The sequence below is a fragment of the Mycteria americana genome, chromosome 23, assembly GCF_035582795.1.
Source record: "Mycteria americana isolate JAX WOST 10 ecotype Jacksonville Zoo and Gardens chromosome 23, USCA_MyAme_1.0, whole genome shotgun sequence".
Classification (NCBI taxonomy): Eukaryota; Metazoa; Chordata; class Aves; order Ciconiiformes; family Ciconiidae; genus Mycteria; species Mycteria americana.
The window spans coordinates 7,703,571-7,722,569 of record NC_134387.1 but is presented as its reverse complement, the minus strand read 5'-3'; the positions used below and the strand labels follow the sequence as shown (position 1 = coordinate 7,722,569).

General features: G+C 59.0%; 1 protein-coding gene across 8 annotated transcripts in view; it reads left to right on the top strand.

The window, feature by feature from the left end:
* The window catches only part of ANK1 (ankyrin 1), a 41,020-nt gene that overhangs the window by 9,100 nt on the left and 12,921 nt on the right, over positions 1-18,999 (top strand). For 6 of the 8 annotated variants that reach the window (XM_075523390.1, XM_075523386.1, XM_075523389.1 and 3 more), the window contains 28 exons: positions 479-580; positions 6,193-6,291; positions 7,388-7,486; positions 8,182-8,280; positions 8,394-8,579; positions 8,718-8,816; positions 9,406-9,504; positions 9,858-9,956; positions 10,413-10,610; positions 10,694-10,792; positions 11,177-11,275; positions 11,531-11,629; positions 11,821-12,018; positions 12,194-12,292; positions 12,382-12,480; positions 13,602-13,799; positions 14,028-14,126; positions 14,531-14,629; positions 14,952-15,050; positions 15,155-15,247; positions 15,430-15,502; positions 15,901-15,924; positions 16,839-16,941; positions 17,228-17,375; positions 17,593-17,690; positions 17,779-18,003; positions 18,423-18,577; positions 18,746-18,957. In XM_075523390.1, coding sequence (XP_075379505.1) covers positions 6,241-6,291; positions 7,388-7,486; positions 8,182-8,280; positions 8,394-8,579; positions 8,718-8,816; positions 9,406-9,504; positions 9,858-9,956; positions 10,413-10,610; positions 10,694-10,792; positions 11,177-11,275; positions 11,531-11,629; positions 11,821-12,018; positions 12,194-12,292; positions 12,382-12,480; positions 13,602-13,799; positions 14,028-14,126; positions 14,531-14,629; positions 14,952-15,050; positions 15,155-15,247; positions 15,430-15,502; positions 15,901-15,924; positions 16,839-16,941; positions 17,228-17,375; positions 17,593-17,690; positions 17,779-18,003; positions 18,423-18,577; positions 18,746-18,957 — 3,249 coding nt within the window. In that variant the 5' untranslated portion in view covers positions 479-580; positions 6,193-6,240. The remainder of the gene's footprint in view (positions 1-478; positions 581-6,192; positions 6,292-7,387; positions 7,487-8,181; positions 8,281-8,393; positions 8,580-8,717; positions 8,817-9,405; positions 9,505-9,857; positions 9,957-10,412; positions 10,611-10,693; positions 10,793-11,176; positions 11,276-11,530; positions 11,630-11,820; positions 12,019-12,193; positions 12,293-12,381; positions 12,481-13,601; positions 13,800-14,027; positions 14,127-14,530; positions 14,630-14,951; positions 15,051-15,154; positions 15,248-15,429; positions 15,503-15,900; positions 15,925-16,838; positions 16,942-17,227; positions 17,376-17,592; positions 17,691-17,778; positions 18,004-18,422; positions 18,578-18,745; positions 18,958-18,999) is intronic. The other 2 variants (XM_075523387.1, XM_075523388.1) reach the window with 2 other exon arrangements.

The following is an 18,999-nucleotide window of genomic DNA, read 5'->3' as shown; positions in this document are numbered from 1 at the left end:
CCCTGGGGCCAGTACTCGAACTCGCTGCCGCGGCTACCCAGCGGTTTCTGGAGGACGGCAGGGGTGGGCTCACCACAGACGTAGTCTAGGCCTTGTCCGTCGCTGCAGTCTCTCAGCCAGGACACAGAGGCGTTTCCTGGGCCAGGGGAGGCGGCCATGGCTGCAGGAGTGCCCTTAGAGCTTCTTCCCTGCCCCACCCGCAGTGCTGGGATGAGCTGCAGGCCTCGTGTGGCTCTCCTGCCCCATCATCTGGATGCTCTTCCCTCTAAGTCCAGGTCCCAGCCCTGCGTCTTCCTCTCTGATTTGGGGCACCTCAGTCTGTCCCAGCAGTTCCCACCTTGACCTGCCCAGCCTCTGCCTTTTCTGCCTGGTCTCTGTAGTCATGTTCTCTGCAACCGAGTGAAGAGCTGGCCCTGCGCTGGTGATGGGGGAGAACAGGGGGACTCTGAGTCTCATGCTTTTCCTTTTTTTCCCCAAGGCCGATGCTGCAACCAGTTTCTTGAGAGCTGCAAGATCCGGGAATCTGGACAAAGCCTTGGATCACCTCAGGAATGGGGTAGATATTAACACCTGTAACCAGGTAGGTGAAACCCACAGGGCTTCTGGTACCATCTCTAGTTCATGTCAAAATGTGCCACGTGGTGGCTCCCCCAGGCCCGGTGACAGTCCCTGCACCCCTTCCTTACACTGCTCCCTAGGATGGGATGGAGGCAGGGAGGTTCCCGTGGCTGCTCGCTTGCTCTGCTCTGCGTAGCCGATTGGGAGGACCTGCCCTGATCCCACCGTCCTGCCTGCCCTGGAGCAGAGTATAACGTGGTTGGTAATAAGTTGCCTGGCAGAGGAAGTTTAAAAACTTTATGGGAGAGGCTGCCTGTCCTGGCCCCCTCCCCTCCTGTGCCTGATGAAGCGTCTGGGCGTGAGACACAAGCGGTGCTGTGTTAGGTGGAGTGCAACGGCAACTTTGCTGTGGGGAGGTGATTTCCTGGGGATGATCTGCCCTGCAAAGGCATCGTGCAGTCTCCAGGCACATGTCTCCAGAGCTGTGGCATGCCCGGCCGAGGGGTAGGTGCACACCGCCCTGGCAGACCATGGAGCCATGGCTGCCAGCGTGGTGGGGGCATTCCTGGGGTGTGGAGTTGAGTGTCCTGGCAGACGCCATCCTCCTCTCACCACCTCCACCACCCCCTACCAGGCTCCAGGCAACCTGTGGCCCCTTGTCCCTGCCTGTGCCAGGCAGCTGGCATAGGGGCTCCTAACCAGAATTGAGCTCAGGAGAGAGGCCTTGCAGGACAGACTGCAGCATGAGAGCAGTCCCTTGCTGGGAGGCTTCCCCAGCTGAGCTGGGTGGAAACAGGTCCTCTGCTGGGGAGGAAAAGGGCTGACCAGAAGGCAGATCTGGACCAGTTGTCTTAGGGGCAGGAAGGGCAGCAATAGCTATAAAGATCTGGGGAGCCTGGCAGTGCTGCCTGAGGCGTAGCAAAGGCATTAACAGGTAAGCAGAGAGGGAGATCTGAGGCTCCTTTAGGGTGACAAGCAACTGGGACAGCTGGAAGGGGCTCAGCTGCTTATCAGAGAGCAGAGCCAATAGCTGTGAAGTGCAGCACAGTGGCTGGGATGTCGCAGTAATCGCTCTGGGGGTATTCCCCTTGCCTGCAATGCTCAGGCTTTCAGATTCCCAGAAGCTGCAGCTTAACACAAGGAGGGGGTGTTTGCAAAATGCTGGTCTTGGTGGCTTGGGAGGTGTTGGGCAGGTGGAGCCCCTCCTAGCCCAGAGCAGAGACAGGTCTGCCCCAGGAAAGGAAGGCTGCAGGCACAGAGGAACTGTTTGCACATAGTCGACGGAACATTTTGTATCTGTGTAGCTGCCAAATGCAAGTGGCTCAGCCTGAATTGGGGTAGGTGCTATAGGAAGAGACTCAGGGGGCTTGGGCCGAGCAGGGGGGATGGACAGAAGGCACTGTCGGCTGCTTTCCAGAGCAGCAGTGATGCTGGGAAGGCTGACTCAGCAGGTAGCACAAATGTGTATTCACCTGGTTCAGTATCAAGTCCTCAAACCAGGCGTAGTTCAGACCTGCTGATTTGTGCACTGCAGTGGCCAGTGCAGTTACTGCAGACAGGTTCCCCCAGGAAATGTCACCGTCTCCTTTTCTTTTCTGACTGATGGTACCGCGCAGGGATGCTGGGCTTCTGCAGGCCCCTGGGGCGTACTGCAGCTTGCATTCTCCTCTCTGGAACGCTAGATGAGGTTTGGGGAAAGCTCAGGAGATGCTCATTTTGTTCATCACTGTATTATCTGGATTATTAGTTCATAATCAGCTTGCAGATACTCTCAAAGTCTTCTGTCCTGAGGCTGTGTGGGGACATATGGGATTTAGATCAGAGGGGTCTTGTAGGGAGAAGAGGTAGAAAATTTTCAGTTTCAGAGTCCTTTGAAGATGAGCTTTTCCATGGGGTCCTGTTGGTGGGTGTCGTGGTCAGCTGAAACCAGGACAGTGGGTTAGAGACTCTGACCCCATAACCATTTTGGAGATGTACAGGGTTTGAAAAAGGAAAGGCCGTGTGGCAAGCTCTTAGCACCAGGCTGCAGGACTTGGCTTGCACTCAGCACTGAGCAGATCGCATGCTTGCACCTGGCAGGATCTTCCAAGTTGCTGTGCTTCATTTCAGAATTTGGACCAGTCATTAAACCAACTGCTGCTCCTTTAGTCTCTCTTGGGGGAGCAGAAACCCCTGTAATTGAGCCACAGCAGCGGGCCAGTCTCTGGAAGCAGTCACACTGCTCCTGCTTCTAAATGCTTAGCTGCAAATGAGCAGAGACTAATAGGTGTTTAATGCACCCACTGCTCCCTTACAGAGCTCTGGGAAAGCAAGTCACAAGGAGCAGGGAGATCCTGCTGCTGCTGTCTGTGCCGCTCTCCTCTCCAGGAGGGACTGGGGATGCTGCCACGTGTGGCACATTTGTGTATGCCCTGTGTGTGCAGAGCCTGGAGCAGAGCCTGGCAGGGAAAATCATCTTTCTTTGCTTGTTCACAAGTGTCTCGGAGAATTCCCTCCTGCCCGTTTCTGTGGGTGTCTGGAGAAGAGGGGCAAGCGTAGGCGGGGGCTGTGTTTGGCCACACTGGCCCATGTCTTCTGAGATGGGAGACTCCACAAGCAGAGCATGCCACGGATGTTCACTCATTTCCGATGACAAGCCTAAAAGTAGAGGGAAGATTTCTACGTCCACTGCTCCTGTACCGCTCTAGTGCAGAGGAATATGTGGTTCTGGAGCAGGCTCTGCAAAGAATTAACACAGGGAGACCCAGCCACAAGCTAAAGACAATGGCTTTGAACTTCCTCCTCACCTGGAGAGACAGTCAGTCATCAGCTGTCTCCACTGACTGGCTGCAAGTCCTGTTTCCAGCCAGATTTCTGGTGCTGGTGAGGAGATTTAACACCTTGACGGGGAACATGTGGCTACAACAGTATGAGGCACTTCTTTCAGTGATGTCTTTGCGCTGATTCCTGCCATCTCCCTGAGGTTAGATGGCACTTTGGGGTTTACTTCTGAGGAATATCAGACCTGTGGGAAAGGTCCAACCTCACATGTCCTGTATAGAATAAAGAGGGATATATGTGGTCAGACCTATCCCACAGGCCCTGTATTCTTACTCAAGTGCAGAGACCTTGACATGCCATCTGATCTTCATCCCGCCGACTTCATCCCCTTCATTGCTGCCATCCGCATCAGTGTCTTCATCATCCACTTCTCTCATGTTTCAAATTCCTGCATGCTCCCATCTCATCCACGAGCAGCTGGAGGCCTGAGGATGAGCGCACCTTGGCCCCTCACCAGCAGGGAACAGTGCTGTGCTAGCACAGGGTGCCAGGAGATAGTCTCTGTTGGGGTGGCCAGTCACAGTCCTGGTGGGCAGTCCAGGGCAGGGCCCTGCTTTGGTACAGCCTAAGTGCAAAGTCCCAGCTTTTGTGTTTTTCTGTACAGCTGCGTTTGTCGCGTTGACAGCCAGCGACTGGGATTTCTGGGAAGCGTTTGCGGCATTTAGTGAGGGGAATACAGCACCTTTCAAATTAAGCACATCCTGTGGCAGTTTTGGGTCAGATGAGCTGTCAAGCCAAAGCAAATGTGCAGAACAGCCTGTATTGTTCCTGGAGCAGAAATACTGATGGGCCACTGGGAAATGATCTTCTGCAAACATTGTGCTTATTGCTGTAAAGCCAGAGAATAATGATTCCTCGCAGGTTTTCAGCATTGAAAAGGTTATTTATGAATCCCTTGCATAAAAGGGCATATGTGCTGAGGAGAGCAACTGAGCATCTGTGGTCTTGCACTCCAGGCATTTGTTGCATGAGTGTAACTGAGAAAAAGCGTGTGTGTCTGTGGCCACATATCCAACTTGTGAGCTCACGAAGGTAAGGGTGTCAGTGACCATCTGTATGGGGTTCTGTAGGTGTGTCTCACTTAAAGAAGCTGGGCTTGACCGAGGCAATGGGCTCAGTGTAGCCAGGCCTGGTTGGGGAGCGTTTCCTTTCGGTGGCTCTGCTCTGTGGGTGTTGCAGCATTCCCACATCATTTTCTCTTGGAAGCAGGCCTTTTGTGCTTGAGGCTGTAGGGGACTTTGGAGTTGGTGTGCTGAGGAGGCCCTTGGATTTTTAGGTTTTTGCTCTTTGTGCTGTAATCAGAGTTGAGCAAAAGAATCTGTGACTCTTTGACTATGATCCTGGATAGCTGGTGCTTTGAGAGAGAGAGGGTGGAAAACCTTTTTCCAGTATGATAACGCTCTTGAAGCTGTTCTAAGTTTAACTGGAGTGTTGAGGGCTGGAACTGGAGTCCCCCCGGGCATTTTCTGCTCCCCTACCTATATTCAGGTGGGGATGAAGCAATTCTGTGAAGTGACCTTCCAGTGCTCTACAGGGGCTGAGACAGATGGTTGGGAGGTGGAGTGCTTGGGCAGGACTGTGCGCTCCCAGGGAGCTGGCGTCTCCCTGCCACGTGACAGCATTGCGTAGGGGTGAGTGGACACAGTGCATCCACCTGGGAGAAGAGAGGGACAAGGGAAGTTTGCCTTATGGGGAAAATGTGGTATCTGAAATTGCCTGCAAGTATTTAACCTCTTTGCCAGCAAATATTCCAGCCGTTTTGTTCACATCTGGGAAGCTGAAGAGGGTGTCAGAAATAATGGAGCAGAAGCTGTCTTAGCAGCCTCTAGGGTGCTGACTGGCCTGACACCTCCTTCTGCCAGCCCAGGGATGCTAAAAGGGCGCTGGCCAGCCCTTTGCTCCTAGTCCTCAGGTTCCATGTGTAGCAAAAAGGTGAGCTAAACTGGGGCACACGCAGAGATGTTACTGAGAAGTCACTTCAGTTGTTTGGGAGCTTCCTGGAACCGGCAGAGCTCAGCAGTGGCACAGCCAACACTTTCTCTGCACCCTTTGCTGCAGCTAAACTCAGAGGGAGCAAAGCCAACCCTCTGCTGAGCATGAGCTGCAGGATGGGGCTGTTGGTGGGCAGTCTGCAAAGCCAGAAAGAAGCCAGCTGCTGGACTGGAAGCTCCTGAACTGTTGTAAATTAAATTTGGCTGCTGCTTGTTACAATCATTGTCCCAGGCAGAGCTCCTCACTGCACTTCTGTTGCTGTAAATGTTAAAGTTTAAGGTTTATAGGCACACTTACACAGCAGCTCTGGTGCATCCTCACTCTGGGCCATACACAAAGCTCAGTTCTGTGCTTTAGGTTTGAAAAGCCTGACTGCGGGCAGGTGATTGCAGGGAGAGGCACCCCAAGAAAAGTCACTTGAGCAGAGACAGGATTTGACATGAGGGATGTGTCATGAGCACTGAAACAGTGCCTGTGGCACCAAACACACGCTGAGCTGTGGTGCCACCCATCCGTAGGAAATCATCTATGGGGGCTGCATGTTTTGCTCATGGAGAAACCCCCAGCATTAGTCAGCAACTCAGCATTCAGCTGCATGCAGTTGCCCTGGCAGCACAGAGACAGCCATGGCTGTCGTGCTGGACACCAGCGCAGGACTCGAGGGCAAGGCAACGGCTCCTGCTCCCACCAGCCTGGACTTTCTCCAGCATGGGCCAAATGCCCACAGTCGTGTCTGCACAGGGGCTCAGAGTAGGGGGTTCCCTGGAGAGCCCCAGCCCCAGCAGGTGACTAATACCTCTCTCCCACCTTTTCTCCCTCCAGAATGGGCTGAACGCCTTGCACCTGGCCTCCAAGGAGGGCCACGTGAAAATGGTGGTGGAGCTGCTGCACAAGGAGATCGTTTTGGAGACAACGACCAAGGTGAGGACAAGGGAGTCTGGTCGCATTAGTCATAACTCTGCACCTTGCCATTGCTGCCAGACACACCAGCAGCAGTGGAGCAGTGAATCATGCTGTTTGCTTTTGGCCCCTGGAAAGGCTGTGCTGGTGGCAGTGCTGCTGGGCTGGGGCCTGGGGACCAGGCTCTGATTTCAGCGCAGTCGAAGCCATGCTGGGCACCTCCAGGTGGGTGGGAGGTTCCTCTCCACCCATGCGTCTCCCCGTGGGGGCCATGGGGGCCACTGTGAGCTCAAGAGGGCAGTAAGAGAAGCCACAACATGTGCTAGTGATGTCTTTAGTCACGTCTCCTGCCAGCACTGGCTGATGGCTCAAGTCATCCCTTGCTGCCCCAGGGCAGCCCCTGCGTGCTGCAACACTGAAGATGGCCTTGGTACCATTGTTGCAAGCCTGGAGAGCTCTGGTGCTCCGTAAATAACCTATAATTCTCTCCTTGCATCACCACGGCGGGGTGTGGTTCTTGCTCGGTGACAAGCCAGACAATGGCACAAGCAAGCAGGGCTGACAAATGAGCAGCCTCCAGCACTGTCTGAAGGGCTGTGAGAGCAGGAGGGGGCCTGGCTTGCCGCCTCCCCAGTGCTCTGGCAGGGCTTGGGGTGTGGAGCAGAGTCTGGCGTTCTGCCACACTGCCCAAAGGCACAAGTCGGAAGAGCCTGTGTCTGCATTTTCCAGCCTGCTTATCATCCCTTAGCTCTGCTGGGATGCCTTGGCTACCAGGGCGCACACTGCAGTTTTGCCTGAAGACTGCCAGCTCAGCTCCCCCATCCTCCCTCCCCTCCTCATCTCTTGGTGCTGGAGATACACAGAGCCTGACAATGCCTACAGCTTTTGCTGCCAGTAACTTCATGGGAAAGATGAAATCACTCTCTTCCCTGGCCAGCAAATGTGAAGGGTCCTGGTCCACAGCAGGGATGGGGCATGGAGCAGAGGCTGCATGGCCCCACAGGCTTCCCCTGGCCAGCTGCGCTGTTTGCATGTGTGTTAGCACACATCAGGCCCATCTTCGCCCAGCATCCTGGGCTGCTCCAGCCCCTGAGTGCTGCCCTGTGGTGTCTTTCAGAAGGGAAACACAGCCCTGCACATTGCTGCCCTGGCTGGACAACAGGACGTGGTCCGGGAACTGGTGAACTACGGGGCCAATGTCAATGCACAGTCACAGGTAGAGTGACCTGGGCTGGGGTGGGAAAAGCACCCAGCATGCATGATGGTGGTGTCCTCATGGTGGGAACTGCGCCCAGCATGGGCCCTTCAGCAGTTTCTCTCTAGTCCTGTTCAGGGGCAAAGACTGCTCTGCCAGAGTCCTGAAAGAAGATGAGTGTGCGAGTGGTGGGGAGGGAGTCTTGAGGGATATGGGGAGACCAGCATGGTCTCTCTGCTGAGGGAGTCCATGGCAGCACACACAAGCATGCTGAACTCACCCTGGGAGGACTCATGGCCAATGCCTCCCTAGCACAGCCATGAGGTCTCCAGCAACCCCTGCAGCTCTGCACACTGTGCCTCCTTCGTTCTCTCTTTCTTGGGCCTGGTGGGGCTGCAAGCTCTTCAGCTTTTGCCTCATGGGAGAAATGTCCCTGAAGCAAGGGAGAGTAGTGGCAGTGAGTGGAAGGCAGTGTCTCCTGGATTGACTGTTGTGAAGCATCCCCTGGTTCCTTCTGGACGTGGGGAGCCTTGGGCTCCAGCACTCTGTGATTGCTCCACCGTTGCCAGTTTTTTCCTTTTTCCCACCCCTACTGTGTATGCTTTTGCCCCAGTTCAATGAGCTGGGGGTGTGGGTGTTGATGGAGTGTAGGTCTGCAAGGAGCTTGAGAAACTCAAGAAAGAGTTGCGTTGATGTGCATGGCCCTGTGTTTGCAGAAAGGCTTCACACCCCTCTACATGGCAGCGCAGGAAAACCACCTGGAAGTTGTCAAGTTCTTGCTGGAAAATGGAGCCAACCAGAATGTAGCCACAGAGGTGAGATCCCTGGGGAGGACCCTAGGGCCTTGCTTGTTGGGGCTGCTGCTGGATGTGCCAGGTGCTGCCATGGCTCCTCGGCTCTCCCCCTCTCACCTGCCTCTCCTTGGCAGGACGGCTTCACGCCACTAGCTGTGGCTCTGCAGCAAGGGCATGAGAACGTGGTTGCTCACCTTATCAACTATGGGACAAAGGGTAAGGTCCGCCTGCCCGCCCTGCACATTGCAGCCCGCAACGATGACACTCGCACAGCTGCTGTGCTGCTGCAGAATGACCCCAATGCTGACGTCCTCTCCAAGGTGTGTGGCTTTCCCATCCTGTCTCTGGGAGCTTTCCCACATCCCCAGGGAGAACAGCAGCTTGGTATGCTGTATTTATCCATCCTTTCAGCAGGGAGCATGTGTCTGGCTGGGCTGATCCCTCCTTCTTTCCCCTAGACTGGATTTACCCCCTTGCACATTGCAGCCCACTACGAGAATCTCAGTGTGGCCCAATTACTGCTGAACCGTGGAGCCAGTGTCAACTTCACACCCCAGGTGAGTGCAAGGTGGGAAGGCTGCTGGGACTGGTACTGCTCCAGCACCAGAGGAGGGTGCTGTGCCTCCTTTCCATGTAGGTGCAGCAGCAGCTGCCAGGGTACACTGGTGAGGTGGGCCCATGCAGAAGGTAGCACACTGATGCATGTCTGGGGAGTTGCCATTAGTAACCAGCGTGGGCCTTTTCTGCTATGTCTCCGCTCTGTCGGATGCAGCCGTGCATCCTTGGAAGCTCTTGGGACGTTGTGTCCAGGCTGAGGGAAAGCTGGTGCTGTCGCTGCAGGGCAGAGCTTATAGCCCCTGCAGCTGGCATGCCTCTTTCCGTCCCATGGGTGCAGCCAAATCCATGAGCTGGCGCTTTCCTGCAAGCTCTGTGCAGCTTCTGTCCACAGCCTTTAGCTGCAGGTGGGAGCAGATGCCCACCCTCTCTCCCAGCCCTGTTAAACAAGCTGTTCCCCTGCGCTGCCCCTGGGCAGGGATTTAGCTCTCCCCTGCCCTCTGTCCTTTGTTCACCCCATGCCTCCTTGCAGCCCCGGCGGGGAAAGAGAAGGGATTGCTCCTTCTAACAGATTGCCGTTCCTTCTGTCAGAACGGGATCACTCCCCTGCACATAGCCTCCCGCCGGGGCAACATCATCATGGTACGGCTGCTGCTGGACCGTGGGGCCCAGATAGAAACGAGGACCAAGGTGAGACCGTTTTTGAATCACCAGCAAGTAAATGGGCTGTCTCCCTCCCCGAGCTCCTTGTGTCCAGGGAGCACTGCCGTGCTGCACTGCCCAGTGCATACCCTGTGAACATCTTGCTGGGTGTGTGAGGGAAGGTCCCTGGTGCCCTAAGGGGATGGACCAGGTTTTTCGTTGGTGCATGCAGAGGTGAGAGGAGGCTGCATGGCTACAGTGGATGTGCCCTGGGGGCTGAGGGCAGGCTCAGTTTGGCCTTATTTTGCAAACAAGCCCCAAGTCCCTGTTACTCTCCTGCCTGAGGGGAGCCCTGCCCTTCCTTGCCCATGCTGAGCCCTTGAGCTCTTCTCTCTCCTCAGGATGAGCTGACCCCTCTCCACTGTGCAGCTCGCAATGGACATGTGCGAATTGCAGAGATCCTGCTAGACCACGGGGCTCCCATTCAAGCCAAAACCAAGGTACCCATGGGACTCTGTGGGGTTGTGCTTGGTGCCAGGTCCCAGGGCAGCACAGAGGGGTAACAAGCTGTGCGCAGGTGCTGGATGCCACCCATGGCTGGGCTGGGGCTGAGGTTTTGGCCTGCCAAGGGGCAAAGAGCTTCCTGACCTCCTCCTTGGCCCTAGCTGGAGCCCTTTGCCTGAGGGCTGCACGCTTCAAAGGGACCAGCCCTGAGAAGGGGATGGCCTGGGGACAGCCTGCCCCATGGCAGCAAGTTCTTCAGGCCCTGCCCTCTGCTCAGCATTGCTCCCCTGTAAGTCTCGGTGAGGAATGTTGGGGCTCCTCTCTGGTAGCACCCTGGGGAATATGCCATCTCTTCTGCCCCAGAGTTGTGGCCAGGGGAGCGAGGCAGGGGCTGGGTGGGATGCCTGGTCCCCCTCCTGGCCCAGCCCTGAGGCCCCGCCCCATGGTCGCAGAACGGCTTGTCGCCGATCCACATGGCAGCGCAGGGCGACCACCTGGACTGCGTGCGCCTGCTCCTGCAGTACAGTGCTGAGATCGACGACATCACCCTGGACCACCTAACGCCACTGCACGTGGCCGCGCACTGCGGGCACCACCGGGTGGCCAAGCTGCTGGTGGAGAAGGGGGCCAAGCCCAACTCCCGAGCCCTGGTGAGTGAGGAGGGGCAGGCAGGGCTGGGGCGGGGGAGATGGAGAGTGTTCTCGCAAATGACTGTCCATCTGTCCGCCTGCAGAATGGCTTCACCCCCCTCCATATCGCCTGCAAGAAGAACCACATTCGGGTGATGGAGCTGCTGCTGAAGACGGGTGCCTCCATTGACGCCGTCACGGAGGTGGGTGGGCTGCAGCCCAGCCCCAGCTCTCCTGCTGCTGCCTGTGCAGAGCAGGCAGTGCTGCAGGGGTTGATGGCCCTGTTGCCTCTGCTGGTCCCCAGGCACCTTCTTTGTTGTGGCTTAGAGCTCTTTGCAGCTCAGGACCTGTTGAACCTGGCAGCATCTCCCCACAGCCTGCTCCCTACAGGGCAGGGGGACTGCAGGGGAGGCAGCAGCTCTCCATGTTCCCCTCAGCTCACCTGCCAGGCTGCTGGGGCCAGGCTGGGGACCCAGAGTTTGCCTCTGTGCTGGAGCGTGTCCCGGGGAGGGGGAGGAGGGGGCAGGAAGAGATGTTGGCAAGGCCATCAGACCCCATCTTGGATCCCGGTCCCTTTCTCTCCACAGTCCGGCCTGACCCCCCTGCATGTGGCCGCCTTCATGGGGCACCTGCCCATCGTCAAGACCCTGCTGCAGCGTGGAGCCTCTCCTAATGTGTCCAATGTGGTGAGTCCCACCCTGGCTGGGGCTGTGGGAACTCAGCATGGTGGGGTCCAGCAGGAGGCGGGGATTGCCCAAATCCTGCTCTCTCTGCTCTCCTGAGCAATCCCTGGTGCCCTCCCGCTTTGTGCTGGCAGGAGGAACCGGTAGGGGCCAGAAAAGGTTGTGGGCACTGCTCTCCTGTGCTCAGACCAGAGGAACGACTGCAGGAAGGCATATCCCCTCCTACGGCCTCACCACTTTGTCCTGTCCTTGGTGCAGAAAGTGGAGACACCCCTACACATGGCAGCCAGAGCTGGGCACGTGGATGTGGCAAAGTACCTGCTGCAGAACGAAGCCAAAGCCAACGCCAAGGCCAAGGTAGGTACAGAGAACCTGTGTGATAGTCCAGCTCTGGGAACAGCCGGTGCTGGTTTCTTCACTCTCGCCTGCCCCAGAGCCTGGCCTGCCAGGGGCCGTGCAACAGCAGGAGCAGGGCCAGGGCCCCTTCGTCATGGCAAGCAAGGGACCGGTCCACGTCTGCCAAAACATCTTCTCTGCCTCCCTCGCAGGATGACCAGACTCCTCTGCACTGTGCTGCACGCATTGGCCACACCGGCATGGTCAAACTCCTGCTGGAGAACAACGCCAACCCCAACCTGGCCACAACAGCGGGGCACACGCCCCTGCACATCACTGCCAGAGAGGGGCATGTGGACACGGCCCTGGCCCTGCTGGAGAAGGGGGCCTCACAGACCTGCATGACCAAGGTAGGCTGCTGTAGCCACTGCTGCTGAAGGCGTGACCTGGCTGGGCCAAGGCCGGGCAGGCTGGTGGCACAGTGTCCCTGTCACAGGAGGGACAGCCTCCTCCTGTGCTGCAGCACGTGCCAGTGCTCTCCTCCTCATCCCTGTACACCCTGTGATGGGCTGCCTTTCTCCTCAGAAAGGATTTACCCCTCTCCACGTTGCAGCCAAGTATGGGAAGGTGGATGTGGCAGAGTTGCTGCTGGCACGTGACGCTCACCCCAATGCAGCAGGGAAGGTGAGTGCTGCTCCTGTGGCAGTGGGAGGAGTGGTGTGGTACGGGGAGAGGCTCTGTCTTACCTGTCTGTGCCCTCTCCCCCTCCCCAGAATGGCCTGACCCCGCTGCACGTGGCTGTGCACCACAACAACCTGGAGATCGTCAAGGTGCTGCTTCCCAAGGGGAGCTCCCCACACAGCTCAGCCTGGGTAAGGCTGGACTGGGTGTCCCTGGGTATGTGGGGATGTGTCATGTGTCCAACGCATGCCAGCTTGGGGCCTGCATTGCCCCTCAACCCCGACGCTCAGGGAGTGCACAAGGAACCGATCACCACCAGCCACTCTCCACGCCTGCTGCTCGTGCCTGCCGGTCCCTCACACCAGCAACGCGGGGCAGGCAGGGGAGCCGGGTGGCCGGCCTGCTCCAGCAGACGGGCTATGCCAGGGATAGTCCCCGCTGGCAGCCTTGTGGCTGTTGCCTGGGGACGTGTTTCCATGGCAAGCCCTGCGGAGCAGCGCTGCAGTCTGGCAGTTTGGGAAACCACACACGAATGTTTACATGCAGCTATGAAGCAGTGAGTCAGAAAACCCAAGAGCTCGTGAGAGTCGCCTCGCTGTGCCTGAGCATGGGGAATGTCTCCCCAAAGAGCAGACCAGCAGCCTCGGTTTCCACGTTGTTTGCAGAAGCTGCATCCTCGGAACAGAGAAGTGGCTGCTGGTGCCGGCCCTCCCCATCTGGCACTCTCCTCTCCCCCTGCGCAGGCTGCCGGCAGACTTGCTGGGCAGGCATCGGGAGCAGCCAGTACCGGTGCCAATCCCCCGTTGGTCTGCGTCACTGACAGCCTGCGCGTCACCCCGGGCAGAGGGTGTCTGCCAGCTGCTTTGCTCCTGCAGCGTGGCAGCAAAGGCAGTGCTCAAGGCCCTGCGGTCTCTGCCTGAATACTAATCCTGCATATTGCGAGTTTTGCTCCACACCTCAGCCAGGCACGTTCTAGGAGGTGTCTGTCTGCCCTGGCCTCTCACAGCTCCGGGTGGCTGAATACTGCTGTAGAAATTCCTGTGTGGAAAACTCCAGGACAGCCAATGCCAGTCAAACCTGAAGCAGGTGGTCTTTGAAACCCCTGTGCTGACTTGGCTGGAAGAGTGGGATTTGGCCTCGGGGTCAGGGCCGGGTGCTGTCAGGGAGACGGTTCGTGCGTGCGCCTGCATCCCTGAGCTCTGGAGGTGACTAGGAAGGGCAGGCCTGGCCTGGAGAGGCAAGGTGGCACCTTCTGTCCCTGCTGGCCTGCTCGGCAGGGGCTGAACACTGCAATGAGCCTCTCTCCCTGCAGAACGGGTACACACCCCTGCACATTGCTGCCAAGCAGAACCAGATGGAGGTGGCCAGCAGCTTGCTGCAGTACGGGGCTTCTGCAAATGTGGAGTCTGTGCAGGGAGTCACCCCCCTACACCTGGCTTCCCAGGAGGGGCATGCGGACATGGTGGCACTGCTTTTCTCCAAACAAGCCAACGGCAACCTAGGCAACAAGGTAAGTTGTCCCAGCGTGTCCTGCCAGGCTGGAGGCGAACACCCCGGCAGGGAGTAGCAGACAGAGTGGTAGTCCAGGCCCCAGTGCCTCCCTTCATTCGGGCAGCAGTGCGCTGGCCAACAGCACAGTGTTGGTCGGTTTGCCAGGTTGGAGACCTGACTTAGGGTCTCTGCTGGTAGAGCTGCAGTGGTGGCATTGCCACTGTGCTGAGACCTCCTCTTTTTGCAGAGTGGCCTGACTCCTCTCCATCTCGTGGCCCAAGAGGGGCATGTGCTGGTTGCTGATGTTCTGGTGAAACACGGAGTCACGGTGGATGCAACGACCAGGGTAAAGTAGTGCATTGACCATGGCTGTGGTGAAAAACCTGTGGGGGAACTACCTCTAGGCCTGCTCCAGGAGGAGCATTGCTTTTCTTTTCCTTTGTGCAAGAGTCTCCCCTCTCGCAGGCATCCTTACCAGCTTGTCTGTATCTTGGGGACTCTTCCTCCTCTTCCCCCCACCTCCCTGGAGGGATGATTCTTGCCTGCTCCCACAGCTCACCCCTGTACACCCAGGCACAATGTGGTGTGCTCTGCAGTGTGCCCTCTGCCGTGGTCCTGGGCTCTCAGGCAGCACCCGCACACGTGCCCCATCCTTCATCCATGGGGGTTTGCCCATGGGATGAGCATACACAAGCCAGAAGGGCAGGAAGCACCATTGAGGGCAGGCTGAGACCTGATCTCGTCTTTCAGATGGGCTATACCCCGCTGCATGTGGCCAGCCACTATGGGAACATCAAGCTGGTGAAGTTTTTGCTGCAGCACCAGGCTGATGTCAATGCCAAGACTAAGGTACAGAGATGTCCTGTGCTCCAAGGACCCTTCTGCCCTGGGCAGCAGCATGCAGGTTGACGGAGAAGGCTTAGCCTCCCTCCCTGCTTCCACTTCTCCCCCCCCACATTGCCCCAAGCCCTCCTGTCTCCGTGGCTGGAGGTTGCTGTAGTCTAGCTACAGCCGTGGGCAAGCGCTGGGTTCTGCAGAGCCCTTTGCTTACCCGGGAAAGGAGGGAGCTGCCCTCGTGCTCTAGGCACGAAGCACAGTGTGAGGCCCGGGGACATTTCTGGGGCAGCAGACTCCCAGAGCTGATGGCAGCACCCTCTGTCCTCCCCTGCAGCTGGGCTACACCCCTCTGCACCAAGCGGCGCAGCAGGGCCACACGGACGTTGTGACGCTGCTGCTGAAGCACGGTGCCTCTCCCAATGAGATCAGCACAGTGAGTACGGCGCTCGCCTGCACCTCCTCGCCCCATGGCAAGCTCAGGTGCCTGCCCGGGCCTCCCTGTGGCTGCTGCTGACCCAGTCCTTCCTCCTTGCACAGAACGGCACCACTCCCCTGGCCATCGCAAAGCGGCTTGGCTACATTTCTGTCACAGACGTGCTCAAGATTGTCACAGAGGAAACCGACATCCCGGTGAGCCCCTGGGGACTGGGATCAGGACCCTGTGGAGGAGGGCTGGGAGCAGCCAGGCAAAGGTCCGCTGAGCACAGCTGGGCAGGGCCAGCGCTGGGTGCCCAGCCCGGGCATGAGGAGGGGGCTGCAGGTGACTGCACAGCGAAGGGCTGGCCTCCTCTGACTCCGCTCTGCTCCCGCAGTCAGTCGGTGACAAGCACCGCATGAGCTTCCCGGAGACTGTAGACGAGATTCTGGACGTGTCAGAAGATGAAGGTGAGGGGCCGGAGCTGGGTCGCACCATCCCAGAGATCTGCCAGCTGGGCCAGTGTGGCAAGCAGCAGCCCCGGGGATGGGCACTGGCGTTCCTGCCGGCCAGGGTGGGGGAGCTGTGTGGCCCCACAGTGGTCTTGTGGAGAGGAGGAGGGGAGCCCACCAGACTCCTGGGGTGGCACCTCCTGGCTCGGGCGCTTCCCTGTGCTATGCAGGAGGGATACGCCTGGACCTCTCATGGTCCCATGCCCCAGGGACAGTGCGCAGAGAGCCCTTGGGCATGCAGAGCCCCCCACCATGCCCTGCTCCGCAGAGCGGTACCAGCTCCCAGCACAACTGCAGCTGGTCCGCTCCTGCTCCCTCCCACCGAGACCTCACCTTTGCCTCTTCTTACTTTGCAGGCACTGCTCATGTCACAGTAATGGGTATGAAATGTGTCCCCCTGCCCCAGCTCAATGGCCCATTTCACCCCATGGCCACTAACCATCCGCACGCCACATCCATTGCTGAGCCTTGCTGCTGGGCTGGTGCTATCCAGCGCAGGCCCTGCCATCCTGCCCTGCCCATCTGTGTCCGTGCTGCTTGCTGTGGTGTGACTGCATGAATGGGGCCGTCCCCTGCTGGGGGGGAGCCCTGGCTCCCTGTCGGCCCCAGGCCCTGTCCCCCGTAGGCGGAAGAGCCTGGTTCTGTGACAAACTCCGGTGCCCTTCCACAACCGCCCTGTGCCGTCCTGGCCAGGACAGGGATGAACCTGAGTGCTCGAGGGTCTCCGTGCTGCTACGGTCCTCTCCCCATCACTGGGGCTCTCTCCCTGCTTTGGGAGGTGCTGGACTCCCTCACACAGGGCACTGGCGAGAGCTGAACCCTGGTGGACTCTTTAGCAGGCGTTAATTGGGCCAGCAAGCAGCGCTGGCTGGGCTTGTGCCTCCAAGGGGTGCGCGCGGATGCACTCAGCAGTGCCAGGGTATCCTTCCCACGTCCCCAGCCCTGCCCACACTCCTGTCCCCAGCATCCAATGGCAGGGTGTCCCCAGCAGGCTCTGCTCTGTGCTTGGCGCTGTGGGAAAGGGGTCGGCTAGCAGCCGAGGCTCCTGACAGCTACCACAGCTCCTGTCCCACTGACCCACAGCACGGGCCTTGCCCCTGCCAGCAGACCCCATCTGGCAGAGGGCAAAGCCGTCCTGTGGCTGGCTGAGACCCAGGGGACAAGTATGTGTGGCCAGCAATGGGAGCAGAGATGGGCCCTGGCTCCAGTCCTGAGGAGGGACAGGGGTAAGGGCTGGGCATCTGTGCTCCCTTGCCCTTCTGCTTCTGCATGCTGAGCCAGCTCTCGGTTTCAGAGGAGGAGCTGATCGCACCAAAGCCCAGGACACCCGATCCCAGGGACCAGGAGGGCAAGAGGGACATGCTGGCGTTTGTGACCACAACGACACTGGAGCAAACGTAAGAGGCACTGGATGGTGGGCAGGGACCGGGTACAGGGCACGGGGCCAGCCTTGTGCTGGGCTGGGATGCCAGCGGGGCAGGGACAGCTCTGGGCGAGGAATGGATCACTGAGCCCCCACCAGCTAGCATAGCAGGCAAAGCTAGTGGGTGTTGTTCCTGCACCAGGACATGGGTCCGCTGCTGTTTGCCTTTGTCCAGTGGCCCTGGGGCTCCCTGGGGATGGCCGGGGGCTCAGGGGCCCAGGCCTGCCACTTCAGTGGCTGTCACCGCCCTCTCCTGCCAGGGTGGAGTCTCCAGCTGTCCTGCAGGTCCCCTGCGTCCCACCTGAGACTGTGGTGACCAGAGCAGAGGAGACTGAGCAGGTAGGACCTGTGGAGACAGAAGCTGAGCAAGTCAGCCTGCTGCATGCGCCCTCGGTGTCCCCACAGGAGGTGAGCATGAGACACAGCCTGCCACGGCCCCCCAGGCATTCCCTGCTGGGGGGGAGCCCCCCATCACCACAGAGCCAAAACGTGGGGTGGGTGGTGGGGATGGACCTGGTGGTACGGGACTGCCCAGGGAGGGTTGTGAGACTGTGGAGGAGTGGGCAGGCTCAGCACCCCCAAATAGGACCCTGTGCCCATGGGGGCTCTTCCCTGCCTTACGCAGCCCTCCAAGGAGTTCGACGAGGACTCCCTGATCCCCAGCAGCCCTGCCACTGAGACCTCGGATAACATCAGCCCAGTGGCCAGCCCCGTGCACACAGGGTGAGTGTCCAGCCCACGTGGCACGCGCATGCTCTGCGCATGAGCCGGCTGCAAGGTGCCCACCTGCCCATGCCTCTGCCCGCTCCAGGTTCCTGGTGAGCTTCATGGTGGACGCCCGTGGCGGCTCCATGCGGGGCAGCCGGCACCACGGGCTGCGCGTGGTCATCCCGCCCCGCGCCTGCGCCGCACCAACCCGCATCACCTGCCGCCTGGTGAAGCCCCAAAAGCTGTCTGCACCCCCACCGCTGGCTGAGGAGGAGGGTCTGGCCAGCCGGATCATCGCCCTGGGGCCCGCCGGCGCCCAGTTCCTCAGGTGAGCACAGCTGGAAGCAAAGCGGGTGCGGCTGCCTGCACCGGGGCCATGCCTCAGGACTGAGGATGGATCCAAGCTCCTCTAGAGTCTCTGCCAGCTGGGGCAAGACCTCTGCCCATCTTGGCTTCTGGGGGTCTGGTGCAGGAGAGATCCTGCCTCCGGACAGGTGCAGCATGTTTCTGGGGTGGGTCATTCCAGTATAACAGAGCAGTGGCTGTGCTGTGCTAGGAAAAGCCCTGACCAGCACAGTCCTGCCAGGCACAGAGCTCCATTTCCCAGAGAGAGGGGTGTGAGCAGGCCTGCCTTCCTCCTCCGGCAGCTGTACAGCATGGGCAGGCACTCTGCCCACGGCCACCTTGCTGCCTGCGTGTCCCAGCGGCAGTGAGTGGGTGCAAGCACCCTTCCTCTGCTGTCTGCAGCCCCGTCATTGTGGAGATCCCACACTTTGCCTCATATGGGCGCGGAGACCGCGAGCTGGTGGTGTTGCGCAGCGAGAACGGCTCTGTCTGGAAGGAGCACCACAACCGCTATGAGGAGAGCTACATGGACCAGCTGCTCAACGGGATGGATGAGGGTAAGCGTGCCGGGCAGGTGGGGGCTCGGCACCACGCCGCTCCCCACAGGCAGGGCTGCGGCTGGCCTGGGCGGTGGGATGGGGCTGAGTGTGGCATGGTCGGAGCGGGTGGTGGGTGGCAGCTGCAGACTTGCTGTGTAAGCATTGATGGCTGTGCTGCCCTTGCAGAGCTGGAGAGCCTGGAGGAGCTGGAGAAGAAGAGGGTCTGCCGCATCATCACCACTGACTTCCCTCTCTACTTTGTGGTCGTGTCCCGGATTTGCCAGGACTGCGATCTGATCGGCCCCGAGGGAGGGTGTTTGAAAAGCACACTGGTGCCCATGGTACAGGCCACCTTCCCAGACACCGCTGTCACCAAGAGAGTGAGGCTGGCCCTGCAGGTGAGCCCCAGAGAGCCTGGCCCAGGGCCCAGCTGGGCTCCT